Raw genomic sequence first — 17,355 nt, forward strand, 5'->3', positions numbered from 1 at the left:
TGAGCGGTTGGCTGCTGGAAAGCAGGTTCTTAATCCTGGAAAGCAGAGAAGTGACGCAGGGATTCCTGGTGTAGATCAATAGCACTTACGGTCGCATTCGTTCACCTTCTCTGTCTCTCCTGGGCTTTGAATAGATAGAGCAAGGCCCTCGAGAGCTGTGACATTGTGTAGCAGCACAAGAGGCAAATCTTGAAGACTAGTTAAGAAGCACTTGAATCAGCTAAGAGTCCTCGGAGCATGGTTTATTGATGCTCCCCTGCGAGATTTCACCAGGGAGAGGTCATTAAAAGAAATGATTAGTAAATCAAAATAACATGGTGAGCAGCTGATGGACAGCAAAGACTTTGAGCCTGCTGAGCATCCATAGGGATCCTCTCACTTCCTGCAGGCTGCCCAGCACTGGTGGCCAGGGCCACCAGCTTGCTAGCTCTGCATGAAGAGGTGGAAGTTGGTCCTGGTGAACTCCTGGTGGATACTGTCGAGTAACTTGTCCGAGTCCTGTGGGGCATCTGAGAGGACCGGCTGCCCTGGGAGGAAGCTCTGCTCTGGGGTGTAGGTGAATGTGAACGAGCTGGAGTAGATGAGCCCATCATCCCTGATCAGCAGGAGCGGGACAGTGATGGGGTATCGCAGCCACCTCCAGTCACTGCCAAAGGCAGAGACATCAGGGACAACACACACCAGGGATTTGGGGCTCCTGGGAATGGTGCAGAGGATGAAAATGAGCATTAACCCAGGAGGAGCCTCCATATAGCCCCTGCAGATGGCAGTGAGGTTCGGTGCATCATCTGAAGCTCAGCTTCGGGGCTTGGGAAGCCCCTGGCCAGTCTCCTCACTCCTCCCCCGTGTTTTGCTCTTCTCTGCTGGTTGCTCACCCATTTTCTGCCCTCTGAGGTCCCTCTGCCTCCTCCACCCACCGCTGCCCAAGACTGCAGCTAGCTGGAGGGCCTGTCCCCACAGGAGCAATGCCTCGTTCACAGGCTGCTTTCCGGCCACCGTTACCGCTTTACCTGTACATCGTCTCCGCTTCCACGTCTCCGAACCAGACCTTCAGGTGCCCGTGGAAATACTCGCCCTGCACCTCCAGCATGGCCACGTCCCCTCCGCCCGTCAGCTGCAGCGGGCAGAGCGTTACGGGGGCGGCACGGCCGGCCTCCTGCTCCCGCCGGACACTCTGCTTGTGCTCCGGGAAGCCGGGTTGACCCCTAGGCCTGCCTTGGCGGTGGCCCCTGCCTACCTGCAGGGCGGTGATGCGTGGGACAGGGCTCGCAGGCTCCCGGGCGCAGGGCAGGCTCTCGCTGAAGGTGTACTCCACCGTCTCCGTGCCGATGATGGTCCAGCAGGAGCCATCGTTCAGCAGCTCCCGGTTCGCTTCCTTCGGGCAGGGGGAGGCCTGCAGGGAGGGTCACAGCCCCAAACGGGTTGCAGCAGGGCCGGCAGAGAACCGGCAGCCCTGACACCTGGGCTCTGCCCCGGCGCCTGGGTTTTGGCCATAACTCCGTGCCCCTGCGCCTCCGGCTGGGCACCGTGATGCCTTTGCAAAGGGCTCAGTGCTCCCCGGCGGCAAGGTGCCCCCAGCAGCAGGTAGGGTGGAGGTTGGTGGAGGTCTGCAGCTACTCTTAGCTTAGTTTGGAGGGCAGCCCGCTTTACTGGAGCCCGCTCCCCAGCAAGCTCGGGGAGTGGAGGAGCTCAGGGAGCGGACCCCACGCACTCCCGCCCCTCTCGTGCCGCGGTACCTGGAACTGGATCACTTTCTCCGTGGAGAGGCACAGGTACATGCGGTCGGTGCCCTGCAGCTGGAAGGCGCACTTGTGGAGCTGGGAGATGGGCTCGTCCACGTCCAGCATGGCGCACTGCTTGGTGACCTTGCGGATGATCTGCCGGGCGGCGGCGGGCGGCTCAGGCGGGCCGGCGCGGCTGCCCTGCCCGCGCTGCGCCCGCACGGGCTGCGAGTCCCCTCGGAAACGGAGGGGAAGCTTGGCGCGCGGACGGAGAGGGAAGCCTGGGAGTGGCCTCCGCGAGCCCCTGGGCGAGGGGGCTTACCAGGGGAGGCAGAGCGATGCCGGTAGCCGTGCAGATGAGCTGGACCACCGAGCCGTAGCGGATGTACCCTTCCCTCAGCGGGAACTCGCTCCGGGTGCAGCGCTCGTCGGCTTGGTGGGAGGGAGAGAGGCAGCGTTACCGGCCGAGCGCCGGCGGGCAGGACTGGGACGCGGGAGCTCGCGGGGACGCCTCCGGCGGCAGCGTGGGAAGGGAGGCTGCGCGCATCTGGCCTCTTCCAGGGAAGCACCCGACTTGGACGCACGAGCTGCAGAGCGGAGCGACCTGGCAGAGCCACGTCTGCTCTCAGCACGTTCCCCTCCCGCTTCTTCATCCCGCTCAGGAGGAGGTGCCGCCGGGCAGGCCGGCCTGGGCAGCGCTCTGCCGCCCGAGGGGGCGAGCCCAGGCCCCGCACGCGAACCGGCGGGGCCAAGCACGGCCCTGCGATGCCACCAGCCCTCGTAGGCTGGGCTCCCCGTTAATGTGCGTTTCCATCTCCAGCCCTGCTCTTCTCTCCGTTTTACAGGTGAGAGCGCGGCTAGGCGACATGACCAAGGTCACACCAGGAATCCTTGGCCGAAGTGAGCTCTGAGCCCACGTTCTCTCCTTCCCAGGCTAATTCTCGACCCCCCCAAAGAGCTGGTGTTGCAGGTGGCAGAGCCAGGCTGTAGAGATGCAGCTTGGCTTTCCGAGCCACCCAGCTCAGCCCGGCGCGCCAGGCCAGCGCAGGGAGGGCAGCTCTGGCCATGGGGCTGGCGCTGAGCGGCTCCGCCGGGCTCCTTACCCAGGTGGAGGGTGAAGGCTGCCCACTGCCTGGCGCTGGCGATGAAGGCTCCCCCCTCGACAAAGAGGTAGCGGGTGCTGACGGTCTGGGAGCGCAGGCGGTTGAAGAGGGAGACTTTGGAGCCCGAGGAGATGCACACTGTGGGCGGGCAGAGAGCTGGCTTAGCGCTCGCCAGGATTGCCTGCGGCTTGAACTACCGCGCCGGCATCAGGGCACTACCCACCGTGGTGGGCACTACCCACCGCGGTGTCTCAGCGAAGAGACACCTGTGCGCCCAGACCCGTCCTCTCTGGGGAGGACGCCAGTGGCTTTTGGATCCGGCCTGGCCGCGGAGCCCGGCTCAGCGAGCAGCCCCCCAGGCTCGCCCGTGCTTTCCCCCAGCGCGGAGGCAGGCGCCCGGGCAGGGGCGCGCGGCCGCCTCCCGCCACCCTGCCTGCCCGGCCGCCCCTACGCACAGTCCGTGTTCTTCAGCGACTGCTTCTTCTGCGAGGGCTTGGAGATGACTTTGATGAGCTTGCTGTGGAAGGTGCCGATCTCCTGCCCGTTGCTGAAGAAGAGCTTCAGGACCAGGCGGAAATGCTTGCGCTTGTCCGCGTCCGAGATGTAGAGCGCTTTGGCGCAGCCGAAGCCCTGCGGCAGAGAGGCGCCGGGGAGGGAGGCCGCCCGCCCCGCGAGCCAGCTCGCCCTTTGCCGAGGACGGGCGAGCCGAGCTGCTCCCGCATGCCCGGACCGGGAGCCCGGCCGGCCCCAGGCCCTGCCCGGCGCGCGGGGGCTGGCCGACGAAGGCCTTCAGCCATCCGCTGGCCTCCCCCCGGGGCGCAAGGGCTCTCGGCCAAGCTCCGCCGAGAGGGGCAGCAGGGGCGGCGGGCGGCGGAGCCTGGGTGCCCGCGGCCGGCCCCGCGAGCATGGGCTCAGCCCCAGCCCCGCGAACAAAACCCTTCCGGTACGGTTGCTGGCCGGCCCAGACCCCGCGCTCTTCAGAGACCGGGATAACGCTTTTTTTCCCCCCCTTTCCCTTCCCCCCCCGCACCGAAAGACGCCCAATCTCCTCTCGTGCTCCTGAGGTTGGGGCCGGCTGGCCGCTTCTTCGGCTCTTCGTCTGCAGCTGCAAGAGCGGCTTTCATGCCGCGATAAGCAGCGCTGCGGCTCGCGGGCCGCGGCGGCCGCGTGGCTTTTGGCAGCTCGCCCGCCGCGGGGGCTGCAGGCCTCGGAGGACGGGGCCGAAGCCAGGCGGGTCCCTCCGCGAGCCCGGCGCGTGCCGCGAGGGTTCGGCAGCGCGAGCGGGGAGAGCGGCCCGCGCGACGCCCACCGAGCGAGGCGGCGGGCGGCAGGAGCATACTCCGGTGCGGAGCGGCCGGGCGGCAGCAGCCGGCACGCGAACGGCTCGAAGCGAGCGGAGCCGCGGCGCGCTGCCGCCCGCGCGCGCTCCCGGGCTGCGGCTGCCCGCGGGCGGGCGGGCGCCGGGCAGAGCTAACCCGAGGCAGAGCTGGTCCGAGGCCAGGACCCCGCAGCCGGTAACCGCAGCGGAGACGGGAACCAGGTGGCCTTTAGGGCCCGTCGACCCGTCGGGCTCCAGCCCCCCAGGGCTGCGGCGGGGGCAAGGGAAAGGCGAGCCCGCGGCGTGGCTTACCTTGGAGTCCAGCTGCTCCTCGAAGCTGAGCTTCTGCGTCTCCGTGAGGCTGCTGCCCATGCTGTCCAGCCCCATGTACCCGCACACCCGGGATCCGGCCTCTCCCAGGTCCCTGGCTGCGGGGACGGGGTATGGGGGGGGGACATGGGGATTAAAAAAAGAAAAGCAACCAGATAACTGCATAACTTCCCCTTTGCAGAGACGAGCTCGGTGTCCCCCCCCGGCGCAGAGGAGGCGGCGCGGAGCTGCCACCGAGCGCTTACCTTTGATCTGCTCCTGCTTCAACTTCCACCCTGGCCCAGTCAGGTAAACACAGGGTGGGGGGCAGAAAAACCTGCAGAGACACAGGGATGGCTTGTGACTGCACAAGCCCTGCAGAGAAGGGCAGCTTGGGGGCGGCTGCACAACGGTGCTCAGACCCGAGACCCTCGCCCGGGGCAAAGCCGCCCCCTCCCAGGTGCGTGGCCCGGCGGGAGGGGCGGGGGGGCAGGCTGGGGAGCAAAGCATCAGCCCGGCCAGCAGCTCGTGTTTCAACACTGCTCAGGCAGCCGCGCACCGCGCAGCCCGCAGCGACTGCGCTTTGCTGGGGCAGCGTTTCCGGCCCCTGCACCCCGCGCCGCAGCGCGGCTGCTCCCGGCACCTCTGCGGAGCAGGAGGGGTGCGATTCCTCCGGCCCCCCGCGGGCTGCGGCCACACCTGCGGGGGCCCCGGGGGCGGCCGCGAGCGCCGGCGAGGGCCTCCCCTCCCACGGGCGCGGGAAGCGGCTCGGCCGACCGTGCCAGCCTGGAATGCGGCGCCTTCGGCAGGCTGGGAACAGAGGCCACATTCACGGCCAGCTTCAGAGCCCAATGCAAATAAATCTATATCCAACGTTTTGGAAACATATTTTCCTGTGTTTTATTTGGGTTTCCACTGTCTTTGCACTCGTGTGAATGGTGCAAATTCATCCTCTAGTGATGCCATGTAAAACGCTAGCACTGGAAACACCCCTGCAGGGTGGGTTGATATTTCTGAGCCCTAGCATCCTGGGACAGGGGGTTATTTAAGCAAGTCATCCATGGCACGGGACCATGAAGGAGAACCAGCAGCAGAGCCTTTAAGTTTTAACCTAGGAGCTCTGTGCTGGTTCGCTCTTCTTCAGACTTGACATTTGTTTTCCATGCCTGTCCTCTGAGCTGTACTCAAGGCAGGGGAAGGGGCTGTCTCCTAGGCTTGCGCACATGGTACCTCCCATCCTTGGCTGCGCTGAGTTGACAAGAACCTCCTGGCCAGGAGACCGGATCAGAAATAAAATCTTTGCCTCCTGCCCAGCCATATCGGGAGGGAAGCTGGATGTGGGTATGGATTTTGTGGATCTACTGTAGCCAGCTGTTAAGCTATCATTTTGGGATTGCTTGCATCTGGATGCAGTTAAGCTTTAGAGGTAGAGCTTGTCTCCTCATAACTTCTCCGCACTCAGCAATAACAGAAGGTTATTTATATCACAAAGGTTAATGGAGGATTAATTATATTGCAGCGGCATGGTCTGACGTCACAGCCCAGAAATAGCAATTTTGGAGCTTTGAATTGACCAGAAGAACCTCAAGGTGTTCTTGCAATATGGGAAGTATTTTCCAAAAGAGCAGCTTTTTGGAGCCCTTGGACACTGATGGAAATGTCCCAGTCAGTGACGTGGTCTATCAGATTTTAAGACAAGATTTCCAGAGCACTAGTAACACTAGCCTTTCCTCTTCAGAGCCTTCCTAATTCCATTCTTAAGGGGTAAGATTCGAATAGTTTCTTTCCTTTTTTCACTTCATCTTCTCTATAATCTCTAGTACTTTAAGGGAGGAATCTAATTACCGATAAAGTCTGACTCAGATCAATGCAGGGGAGAGTTTATATGATGTCTTCTTATGTTATTAAATTCGTGCAGACTGAAAGACAGATTGGGATGCAAAGAGGTCATGGGTGGATGGAAAGGGGGTATGTTAAGTCATTTGCCTCATCAGATTAGATTAGAGAAATCTAATGAGGTGAAAATTCAGCTTTAGGTAGTTGCTTTTGGAAGTGGCCTTCTAAACACAGAGCTATCTAAGAAGCTGGAGAGATCTCCTACCTCTTTTCATTGCCGTATGACTTTTGTGCGACTTTTGCATGCAGTATCAGTACCGTCTGGTCTGCCGGCAGCTGCAGGTATCTACGTACGCCGTCCCGAAGCAGGTCAGTTTGGTACGGGTTGGATCTGAAAAATAGTGGCCCCACAGCACTAGTTACACCAGACCTGGGCTCCACACCTGGACAACGGGATAGCCCTGCCCTGAGCAGAGCGGAAGCAGTCTGGACGCTGCCTAGTCTCTCTCTGCTCACTGCATCATGCAGCTAGACGTAGAATAATGCCCAGAAAATTTCAAGGTCATTTTGAGACAAGCCCTTTCACACAACTTGTGTCCGCTCTTGAGTTATTGGTTTCTGCGGGGAGTTGTCATTTCAGAGACCTGCTGTCCAGCGTCCAGCCCAACAGCATGAACAAGGACAAGAGGAGCCAGCGTTCCTGTTGGAAAGCACTGGAGGTCAGAGAGCATCTCAGCTGCTGTAAGGCCAGAGTTGCTGTTTGGAAAAAACATCATATTTGGCTAACTGAATAAGCTGCTTCATCAGCTTTCGATCAAACACATACAGGAGACTGTTTATAGCTCTTAAATGCTTCTTTCTAGGACTTCCACTGCCACATGATGGTGGCAGGGCTTTAACTGATCATTAATGTGTTTCGTCACCTGATGCATTTCTGGGTGTCTTTCTGATAAATTGGGAAACCAATGCTGCTGAGCACGGAGCGTAGTTAGGGAGCTGCCATGCAAACAAGAGTTGCTATTCTGTTTCTGCAATATTTATTGGGTGGAAATAGTTGCATTTTTCTCCCTGAGACCTAAAAACTGTGGTTTTGCTCACTCTTTCTCTTCTGCTGGCTGGAAGGAGTTCCCACACAACAGGCATCCAGCTCACCTCTGCTAACCTTGCAGGTTGTGTGCTGACAGGCTGGGGAGAGGTAAGGGGGGTCCAAGCCGCCCCTGCTGCTCTGCTCTGCCACACGGGACACTTGTGTGTCCCATGGAGACCACAAGGAGACTACAGGGGAGAGCTGAGGGGATTTACTAGGGGGATCTTTTCTGTGTTGACTTGCTTTCCCAGGAGGCGAGACCACCATTCTGAAGAACATCAGCTCATGCCCTACTGAAAGCCCCCTTAGCCCACGGAGTGCCTCTAGCTGAACAAGAAGACATTAGACAAGAAGAAAGGGGGAGCTGCCACTACAGGAACGCCCCAGTGCATCTGCTGACATTTGGCAGGTGGCAGCTGGGTACGGTCTGTAGCAATTGCTCCTACCAACAGGACCCAGCTTGGCTGGTTATGATAAAAGCATGACCTACCCCTAGCTCATTTAGTCCACATGCTAAACTTCCTTGCCTCGCTCCAAAAGGGATGTTTGTGCCTGTTGGTATTGGGACCGTGGCTCTCCATTTCTGCTTCGTGTGCAATGGGGATGTTTTGGAGCACACCAGGATAAGCGTCAGGCAAACCAGATCTGGTTTCCTCATGAGAGGGCCATATGAAAACTGGTTTCAGGCTCTGGCTCTTGACTTTCCCCAATCTGCTGGGGTCAATCATGATCTTCTGCTCTCCACAAAGAGATGGCCTTAAATCAGAGACAAACAGCGGTGGTCAAAAAAAAATTGCTGGCTCCGTGCAGTAGCATTTTGTTCTCATTTTGTCAGCGAAGGTGAGCACAGTGCAGTGGAGAACCAGGCTAAGGCCTGATGGGTCTCGTCTTCCAGTATTTTTTTTGGTGGGTCTCATCTTTCAGTACCCAGTGCAAAATGAGGGAGCATTTGTGTTGTTCATCAGCCCGAAAGTACTCTCCAGCAGCTATTCTCGTGGCTTGGGGCGGCAGGGCGGCGCGCTCCCTCGGAGCTGCTGGTCGCTCCTCCCGCAGCGCCGGCACGTGGAGGCAGGTACTGCGGAGGCGGCACCACAGGAGCTGGGAGAGGCCTGGAGCCTGCGAGGAAAATCTTCAGCTTTTCTGGGAGATCACCCGTTGCCAGCTGACGGCAACGCAAGGATGAGGTGTGTACACGCAGCTGCTCTGCCAGCCAGAGCTGCCACCAGACAAATTTACTCGTTGCAACAGCAGGGTAAGGAAGAGGCTTGGACCGAGGCGAGGCAGCGGCAGGGAGCGTTCAGGTGCAAACAGCCCAAACCTGTGGATTAAGATGTGTGCTGACAGCACGGCCAGCAGCAACGCCTGCTCCGCAGACCCCCCCGCCACGCTGGCTCAGGGCAGGGCCAGGCTTGCGCAGGCATCCTCGCTCCCTATCAGCCATACGTAATACCGGAGGCACGCGGGTTACTGCGCTGAGCTTATTAAAGAGGCTTCTGGAGGAATTATGCACATGCTATTTACTACTTAGTCTGGGACTGTACATGCAAAGGCAGGTAAACAGACCCTAGTTCTTTGGATTTGATGTCTAGTTGGATTAACTATAATGACTACTTAGAAACTATTTTTTTTCTCTGTGTCCTTTCTCTGCAGCCATTACTTTCCAAATTTTGGGGCTAAATTGTCTCAGTGACGCACTTCTGAACAGTGTTCACCATTCTGACCATGGAGGCGACCACCCAGCATCCGTCATCTGGTTTAAATTTACCTTCAGAGAGTCAAAGGGCTATTGCTAGAGGAGCTCAATATACCTCCTTGGCTCTTTCTGGCACCTACAGGCTGTTCAGAGTTACAGGGAATTATTCACTCCTCCTGACATTTATTATATTAAATTATTAAAATGCTTTGATTGTAGTGCGGTGTTAGTTCAGTGTCGGGTTAGCAGCGTTGCACGGGCCAGGCTCTCCGAGCTCGGGCTACAAGCCTCCTTTTCAGAGCGTGAAGTCTCAGCTGGGAATCAAATGCTTTTGCACAAAGTTAGGTATTATGTGGGAGCGAAGCGAGAGAGCGAGGCGCGGGGAGGCATTGCCTCCCTCGGCTCTGCAGGCCATGACCTCTCTGCTTAGCTGCTTTCTGCAAGCCGTTTCTCCCCCTCAGGCAGGCAGCGTTTGCCTCCAAGGGTTCTTCCTGCCTTTTGGCACAGTATTTTCAGCACCTAGACCCAGAGCCCCTGCGGGTGTTCGCCAGCCTTGGCCGTACAGCCGTGCCGGGTCTTCGTTCACGGGCAGCGCAGCAGATGTGAAGCAGAGACACCTGCGCAGTCCGGGATGGATATGCCACGAACGCCCGCGGCCAAGCTCACCGCTCGCCTGCCTCCTGCAGGTACCGGCCTCGCGGAGCCACACGCTGGCCCGCCCGGCTGCGGGAAGGCTGCAAAAGCAGCCACCGCTGCGAGCCGGAGGGAAAGCAGCGCCCGGTAGGCTTTTCGCAGGAGACGCAAGGTTTGACCACATCATCAAGGGAGGACTGTTTCGCATGGGAACTCAGGGAACCCGCACAGGGTGGATGGCCTTGGGGTTAGAGCCCGCAGCCGCATGGCTGATTTTAGGAGAGCTGACGTTCAACAGCGAAGCTAAAAACAAGCCGTCATCTTCAAAGCAGCAAGTGCGAGCTGCTCCGTGCGGCCGTATCAATCGCTGCTTTGTCTTGGGTCTGGCGAGGGAACGCGTTCCGTCTTCTCCTCTGTCCCCACGGGGTCAGGTAACACCGCGCATCGCGGCGTATCTCCCACCGCGCAGCTCGCTGCAGCCCTTGCTTCCCACGCCTCCTGCTCAGCCTGGCTTCTTGGGTTACCTGCCCCATCACAGATCCGTGCCACCTTCTGCACACCTTCTGCACGGCTTTCCAGCAGTAGCTGCAAGGCTGGTGTGGGCTGACGCTAACTGGCTCAATCTGCGAAGGAAATGATCCAGCTTTCTTGGTCCCCTCGGAATCAAAGCACCTGACTCCGGAGATCAAAATACGATCCTCTCGGCTATTGTTTGGATCTTCAAACCGTTGTTTGTGCAAGTAACTTGAACTTGTGTTAACACTGAGAGGGGAGTAAATGCCTGCAGTGCTCCTGGGTATGGAGTCAATGCAGTGGTTATGCAAAAGGAAAAGCCATTAGAAATCACAGAAATGAGAAGCCTGCAGTTTCTGGCTTCCCCGATTTTTCAATACCTCCTTTAATCCAGACCAACCCAACCCACAAGCTCTTGTATATGCATGGGTATTTATAAATCCTATATTTTTGTCACTGCACACACAAGTGAAATTCAGCCTTTGCTGAGCTTGGGAGATTTATTGACCACACCAACAGCAAACACCAGACTAGAACAGGAACTGTGAAAAATGTGCTCCTCTGAGCTCTGCGGGGCAACGCCGGCCAGCCGGGGCTGGTCATCCCAGGGGATGCTCCTTACTGCCATTAGACCACCGCAGCACCACGGAGGCTCTCAGAAAAGCTGGGTAACACAGGACTGTGTTGTCTGCTAGACAAATGCAAATAATGCGCATGGTGCACAGCAATCTCCCCTTTGGTGTTCCCCATGTGGTCATTCACCTTGGCGCAAAGTGGGAGGAAAGAGTTATTAAAGCAGGCGAATCCCTCCTGCCGCCAGCGGGCTCACGGAAGTGCGGAGGGGAGGTGCGAGGCACGGCAAGGCCTGTCGTGGGGTGCCGCGAGTCGCTGCTGAGCACCCCCCCCCCGCTCCTGTGGGACACGTCCGTTGGCCTCCCTGCTGGGAGCTAGAGCAGAGGCTCCGGAGCCCTCGGAGTGCCAGTCTGTGACTGATTCAAATGCACTTTCCTACTCCGTAACCACTACCTGCAGGGTTTCCTGAACTCCCAGATCATTGCCGCTCGCACTGAAGGATGCTATGAGCCCTAGACTGTCTTTTCCAGGATTTTGAGAGTTACAGGGTTCCTAAACGCACTCCCACAGCAGCTGAAGGCAGAGGGGGAAGGGAAGGGAAGGGAAGGGAAGGGAAGGGAAGGGAAGGGAAGGGAAGGGAAGGGAAGGGAAGGGAAGGGAAGGGAAGGGAAGGGAAGGGAAGGGAAGGGAAGGGAAGGAAAAAGAAAGGAAAAGGAAAGGAAAAGGAAAGGAAAAAGACTCTTCCCGGCTGTTTAAGCTGTGAACACCCTTGGTGCTAAGCTTGCTTCCGACCGGCACCTTCCACGGGTGCGGGCTCCACCCGCGCGCCGCTCTCCCGCGCCCCGCGGGGGAGGCCACTCGCCCCGCCCGGGCCGCCCTTGCGCGGGGCCGCGGGTTCGAGCCCCGCGGCGGCGCCGGGCGCGGCGGCGGTGCCCGCCCCGCCGCCCTCCTTCCCTCCCGCCTCCCGCCGCCCCGTTAAATGCCGCGCCGGGCCGCGCCGTCGAGCAGCGCCGCCGCCGAGCAGCACCGCGCCCGCGCACCGCCCCGCGCACCGCCCTACCTGGCCCAGCAGCGCGGCGGGGACCGGCTCCGCGGCCGGCCCGGGTGAGTGAGGGGCTCCGCACCTGCCGGGGGAAGGGGAGGGAGGTGAGAGGGAGCCCGAGCCCGAGCCCGGCGCTGCCCCCCGGGACGCCGGTGCGCAGCGCAGAGCCCCGCGGCGCAGCGCTGAGCCCCGCGGCGTTGCCGGTGCGCAGCGCGGTGAGGTTGCCCGCCGGGAAGGAATAGAAAGCGAAGGGAGAGAGGGAAAAGCGGAGCCTTTGACACAGGGTTTTCCTCGAAGATGCGGGCTGGAGCCTTCCTAAAGTTTCCTATTGATGTGCTCCCTCCTCCCCCCCCCCATAGGACCAGTGTCGCGGGGCCACCGATCGCCCTCCCGCCCGAGTGCGCTGGCCCAGGCCTGGGCTTTTAGCAGAAATAAGCAGGCAAGTTGCCCCGCGGGAGAAAGTTGCGCCTCAGTGGAGGGTGCAGGCTCTTCTCAGCTGGCGCGATGGCTCGGTTTGCAGCCTGCGTGCTCACCTTTCGCTTAGCTTTTGGGCAAAGTTCTACTGATATAGATGAAGATCTGTTTCAGTAGAGCAGAATAAGGTCTGGTGCACCTGAGTGAAGCATGCTGAGCAGTATGAAATCTAGATTGTGCAAGAAGATAAGCTTAGATGTATGCCCTAAGTCAATTATGCACTGTTTCTGTGGTACTGGAAAATTCAGTCTGTGCATACTCATAAATATGTTTGCATAAGCAATCACACACCTTCGATTTATAATCCTAATCATTTCACAGGAAAAAATAGCTTTGGGCACATTTGGCATAAGCCTTATTACGTGGAAAACTTGTTTGGAAAGTCAGATTATTCTGCACTCATTTTGTACTAACACGCAGTCATCCAAACTAAGTGGAGTTAAGCAGATATACGCTGTGATGGTATGTGCTCCACTGGGTTTTTTCCCCTTGTTCTGCTGGCTGGCAGGAGAACTTGCTCTTGGATCTCGGCTATGATACTTGCCACCAGGACATGGCAGTATGAACAGCAGAGTTAACTTCAGGGAGAAATTTGGCCTCGTCTGAAATACAGATTCCCATCTGGAAGGCATGCAAGAGATCTTGGTATTTATAGTAAAATGACACTTTACATCTAAGCAGACGGGGTATTGCTGCATCCAACTGGAAAAAGCTGTTGTTCATTTTTTGTGGAAGCTGCATTTTTTAAAAAATATTAAAAAGGATTTTACGAGATTAGTGCAAGATGGGCTGGGAGTTACCTTTGCTGGAGACGGTAGCAAACAGAAAGAACGTAGCCAACAAGGCAGCCTATTGTAGGCAATTTGCGGTCGCAGAAGATGTTTGTGCTCTGATTGCTCAAAACACAGTATTTCCTGTGAGGTTGGCAGCAGGGGTTAAAGGTTTTCAAGAGAAGCTTTCCTTTAAACATTTTTTAAGTTTCCAATAGGGGCCCCTTTGTTAGCTTTCCGAACAGTGTGCCTGCCTTGTTAAAAATCAGTGCTCATAAAATGCCATTTGCAAATGCTTGATGAGCAGGGCTGAAACATGTGGAGAGAGAGGTAAGTTGTGTGTTTATCTACATACACGTGTGAATTGCAGATGAACTCTACCGTGAGTGAATAAATGGGACCGAGAAAAGAAAACGCGACAAAAACAAGGATTCAGTTGTGCTTATAGAGCAACTTATTGAAAATGAGCTGTTGCCAAAGAAACGGTCCCTGTTGTGCCAGATGTCACGCACGTGTCTCCTCCAGCCATGCCGGGAGGCTCAGTGGCTCCTGGGGCTTGTCATTAGAGAAATAGTGTTTTCTCCACTTTGAGTCCAAACAGTAGCAAACTGATCGCTCGGGTTCGGTTCACTGTAACGGAGCTCGAGCAGCCTGCAGCCGGAGCTGCCACAAGGGCTCCATTGAGAGCGGACCCGGAATTCGCGCTTTTTGTTGCATGCTGTGGGCTGGCAGGAACTGCCCCGCTATAGATCCTGGCAGCACAGGCATAGCTTTAAGTATCGAGTAACGCCTTCAGCAGTTAGAAGGGTTCTGTTCCCCCCCCCCGCCGTCTTGGCTAAATGAAGAGGGTTTAAAAATAGCTCCCTTAAAGAGAAGGGTATAGACGTGTGCTCAGGAGGCTTTGCAGAAACTGTTGCACAGCTGTTGCAGTGTTTCCCCACAGGGTACCCTCCCGGCTGCCGCGTCTGGTCCCACGCGTGAAACTTTACTGGTTCTTGGGTGGCTCCGTCCTCCCCAGCACGTTTTGCTGGAGGCAGAATCCTTCTTCCTCAGAAAAATTCTGTCTTTGCCCATGTCCCTCTTCTGTCCAGACTTCTTCCTCACCTTGCAAGCTCTTGTTTGCATACACAAATCTATCACTAACCTGGTCCTCTGGTGCACATCAGAGGAAAATCCGTAAGGACCAGCTCTGGTCCGTTGCAGAGAGGTGGCAGTAACTTGTTTTCTTTCCAAACTTCAGCTTTCCCATTGTTTGCCTGTGTCATGCTGCTTTGCTCATTGACTGCCTAGATATAAGGATGAGAGTCTTCGATTTGTGGCCTGTGGACCCCTAGGAGTCCATGGTCTACAACAGCAATCAACAGAAGCAGATCTATTGTCAGCAGAACTAACTCACTACACAACAGTCTGTCTCGGCTGGAACATTATCAGAGGTCCACAAACTAAAAAGGCAAAATCCTGCTTTTGGATATTCATAACTCCTACACTTGAAGCTATACTTGGATGGCTTCCCCACAGCATCTCATTAAACATCCCGCTTGTTCTTTTTTTCCCCTTCTCTTCTTTTCACAGCATTTTGCTTTAGTTTTAACAGTACCACCTGGGAACAGAACAACACAAAACATTAGTCTGCCTTAAAAGCCAGGCAGAAATCTCACTTCTCTTCCTCCATTTTGTTCTCCCTGCTGAACCTCTCATGTCAGTTGTCGAGACAGATGCCATGATGAGAAGAGCTGACCCCTGCCCAGGATGACTGTGCTCTAAAGCATGTCCGTGGATTCTCTGTGCTGTCTGAAATGCTTTATTTCCTCCCAGCTAGGTATCTCAGGAGGAAGCCGTGGACCTGCAGACGGGAAACCAGCTCAGGTCCCAGCTCTACTACAGGCTTCCTGTGGTCTTGAGTGGCCTTGACTGTCTTGGTTTCTGGTCCTTCATCCTGTGCTGTAGGACCCTTTAAAGCCTCATGGGGCTTTAAAAACTCAAGGAAACAACTTCAGATTATTCCCTGATTTTTTCTGGAAGCAAAAAGCTTGTAGGTGGCTTTGACGAGTGACACAGTGAACACAACAGAATTACATGAGTTCAGCTACTAACACAGCTTGACTAAAAAGGGCTGATTTAACATATGCACGATGTTCAGGTCAGGCAGTCCTCAACTATGGTCCTTAAGTGCCACTTTGAGGCCTGGAGAGCCTGCAGCAGGTTTTCATGGGGCATCCATCTGTGTGCTGAAGAAGCCAAGGTGACATTTTGATATCTCCAAGGTACATGCTCTTCAGCATGCTCAGAAGCGAGGTCAGTCTGCTGTGACATTGATAAAAGTTCTTTCTGTGGCCCATCTGCTGTGGGCTGAGAACATCTACTCTTTGGGACAGCAGCTCTCCTGTGGTGCTGCTACCAGAAGGTTGCGGTGGAGCCTTCAAGACCAGCAGTCACAGATGAGCAGACCCAAAATGTGGGGAGCCTTTAGTCTTAGAAATTGATAGAAACTGGTGACTGTCATACCTACATTCTGGTTATGTGAGAACCAGTTCCCTTGATGCCTTTGGGATTTTCCACCTGAAAAGTGTCTAGAAAAAGAACTCAGTCTGGTTTTTGCCTTGAAGCAGACTGTAACGTTTTTGCGTGCTTTTCTGCAGCAGCCAAGCACTCCTCATTTTCTGCTATTTCAATTGTACTCCTAGCAGGATGGGTAGGATAAAGAGAGGAGGTACAAGAATATTCTCCTGGCATATTTTCTTATGCCAACACTTTGAGTTGCATCTGCTAAGTGAGAAATATGATATAAAGATTTGGAGAAGGAGGTCAGGCAGCAAATCTATGATTGAGAGAGTAAATTAGCAGGTGCTGTCTATGGCTGTGCCGTACAAGCTTGCTCAAAGTCAGCTGGGGATATTGGCTCAAGTGGATTCAGGAGAAAGATGTCCTGCAAGTGACAATCAATCTCTTTGCTTCTTAGAGAAACTGGCTCTGCTGCAGCAGCAGCTCAGCTGACAAGCTCTGCGCCAACCTGGAACCGATCTGGGCCGTTTCCCTTTCCTTTGTGGCTGAATGTGCGTATTTCTGGCAGGGGGATGGGGAAGGGAAGTGCACTCCAACACCTTCTTCTCAGAGCAAGAACTTGGGCCATGGATTGCTTTCTCAGCTTCTGGATGGCCCAGAGCTCTTCCTCCAAAACTTGAAGTGTTTTGGACCAGTCCAGCTCTCCTCCAAGGGTTCCTTTGTAAATGAGTATTTTCTTTTTGAAGAGTCAGTAAGGTAGATTCTATCTCTTGTTGATCACTTTTCATCAAAATCCAAAAGTATTGCAAGATCCACCTAGTTTTGTTAAAATATTGGATAGGAGGCACTGAGATCAAATTGTTTGAAAATTTTAATTTCATTCAGGAAAGCTGCTTTGTTAAGGTAAGGTCGTTTCATTTGGCTTTTTATCTAATTTCTCCTCTTTTACCATTTCTTATGGTGTTATGTTAGATTCTGTTCCATTGTCTTTATTTTGACATTATCCAAACAAAATGTTCTAGCAGCATACAAACAATGTGATGTGATGCTACATCAGCAAAATATCTTGACGCTTCTAATATGACTTTTTCCTCCCTGTGGTAAGTTTTGAAATTCCCAACTTGTTGATCCAATTTGTAATGAGAATTTCATGGGGCGTCGCGTTTCCTCTTTGCGGTGGTTTTGTTCTTACCAGTTTGGGTTTTGAGTGCCTTCTTTTCTGGCGCTGGCACATGGAACCACCCAGGGAAGTCTGACCCGTGCAGAAGATGCTCCTCAGGCGAGGTTGGTGCTCACCATCTCCTCAGCATTTACAAAGGGTCAGTCAATAGCCTATTGGGAGGTTCAGGGAGTATTTGACAGCACAGTGAGTGTGTTCTTGGATATACCCCACATCAGTAGAAGCTATTGCTAAAAACAGCCAGGGAGCCTAACTGAAGTCAGCGGTTGGATAAGGCTGTGTTTGAGCTTAAAGAAAATCCTTACACTTTCTCATCTTGTCCTTCCTGCTGGAATTCCTGATGCTCTCCAGAACAGTCATGTTTCTCCATCTCCACTTGATCCTTTCTGCCTCAACAACCCAGATCTGACAAGAGTGGGTGCAATCAGAGCTCAGTTTGCCTCTTGTGTAGTTCAGGGAAAAAGTTCTGCAAGGGTCTCCATTGGGATGAAGAAGGGGAACGAAAGAGGAATAGAGTGACGCCACCAGCCCTTCTCAAATAGGGGCCATTCCTTGGCATGTGGGCATTAATTGACCATCTGATATTTTCTTCTTTACTACA

General features: G+C 55.6%; 1 protein-coding gene across 1 annotated transcript; it reads right to left on the minus strand.

The window, feature by feature from the left end:
• Positions 1 to 423: 423 nt before the first annotated feature.
• Positions 424 to 17,114, minus strand: RBPJL (recombination signal binding protein for immunoglobulin kappa J region like). Its single transcript, XM_062589535.1, has 12 exons — positions 17,060 to 17,114; positions 11,847 to 11,910; positions 6,553 to 6,678; positions 4,718 to 4,788; positions 4,455 to 4,570; positions 3,280 to 3,454; positions 2,825 to 2,962; positions 2,044 to 2,153; positions 1,737 to 1,877; positions 1,238 to 1,393; positions 1,011 to 1,114; positions 424 to 697 (listed from the first exon to the last, which is right to left on the minus strand). Exons 1-12 carry the CDS (start codon positions 17,112 to 17,114, stop codon positions 424 to 426), a joined length of 1,530 nt encoding a protein of 509 aa, XP_062445519.1.
• Positions 17,115 to 17,355: the final 241 nt, after the last annotated feature.

This window comes from Rhea pennata, chromosome 16, assembly GCF_028389875.1.
Source record: "Rhea pennata isolate bPtePen1 chromosome 16, bPtePen1.pri, whole genome shotgun sequence".
NCBI lineage: Eukaryota > Metazoa > Chordata > Aves > Rheiformes > Rheidae > Rhea > Rhea pennata.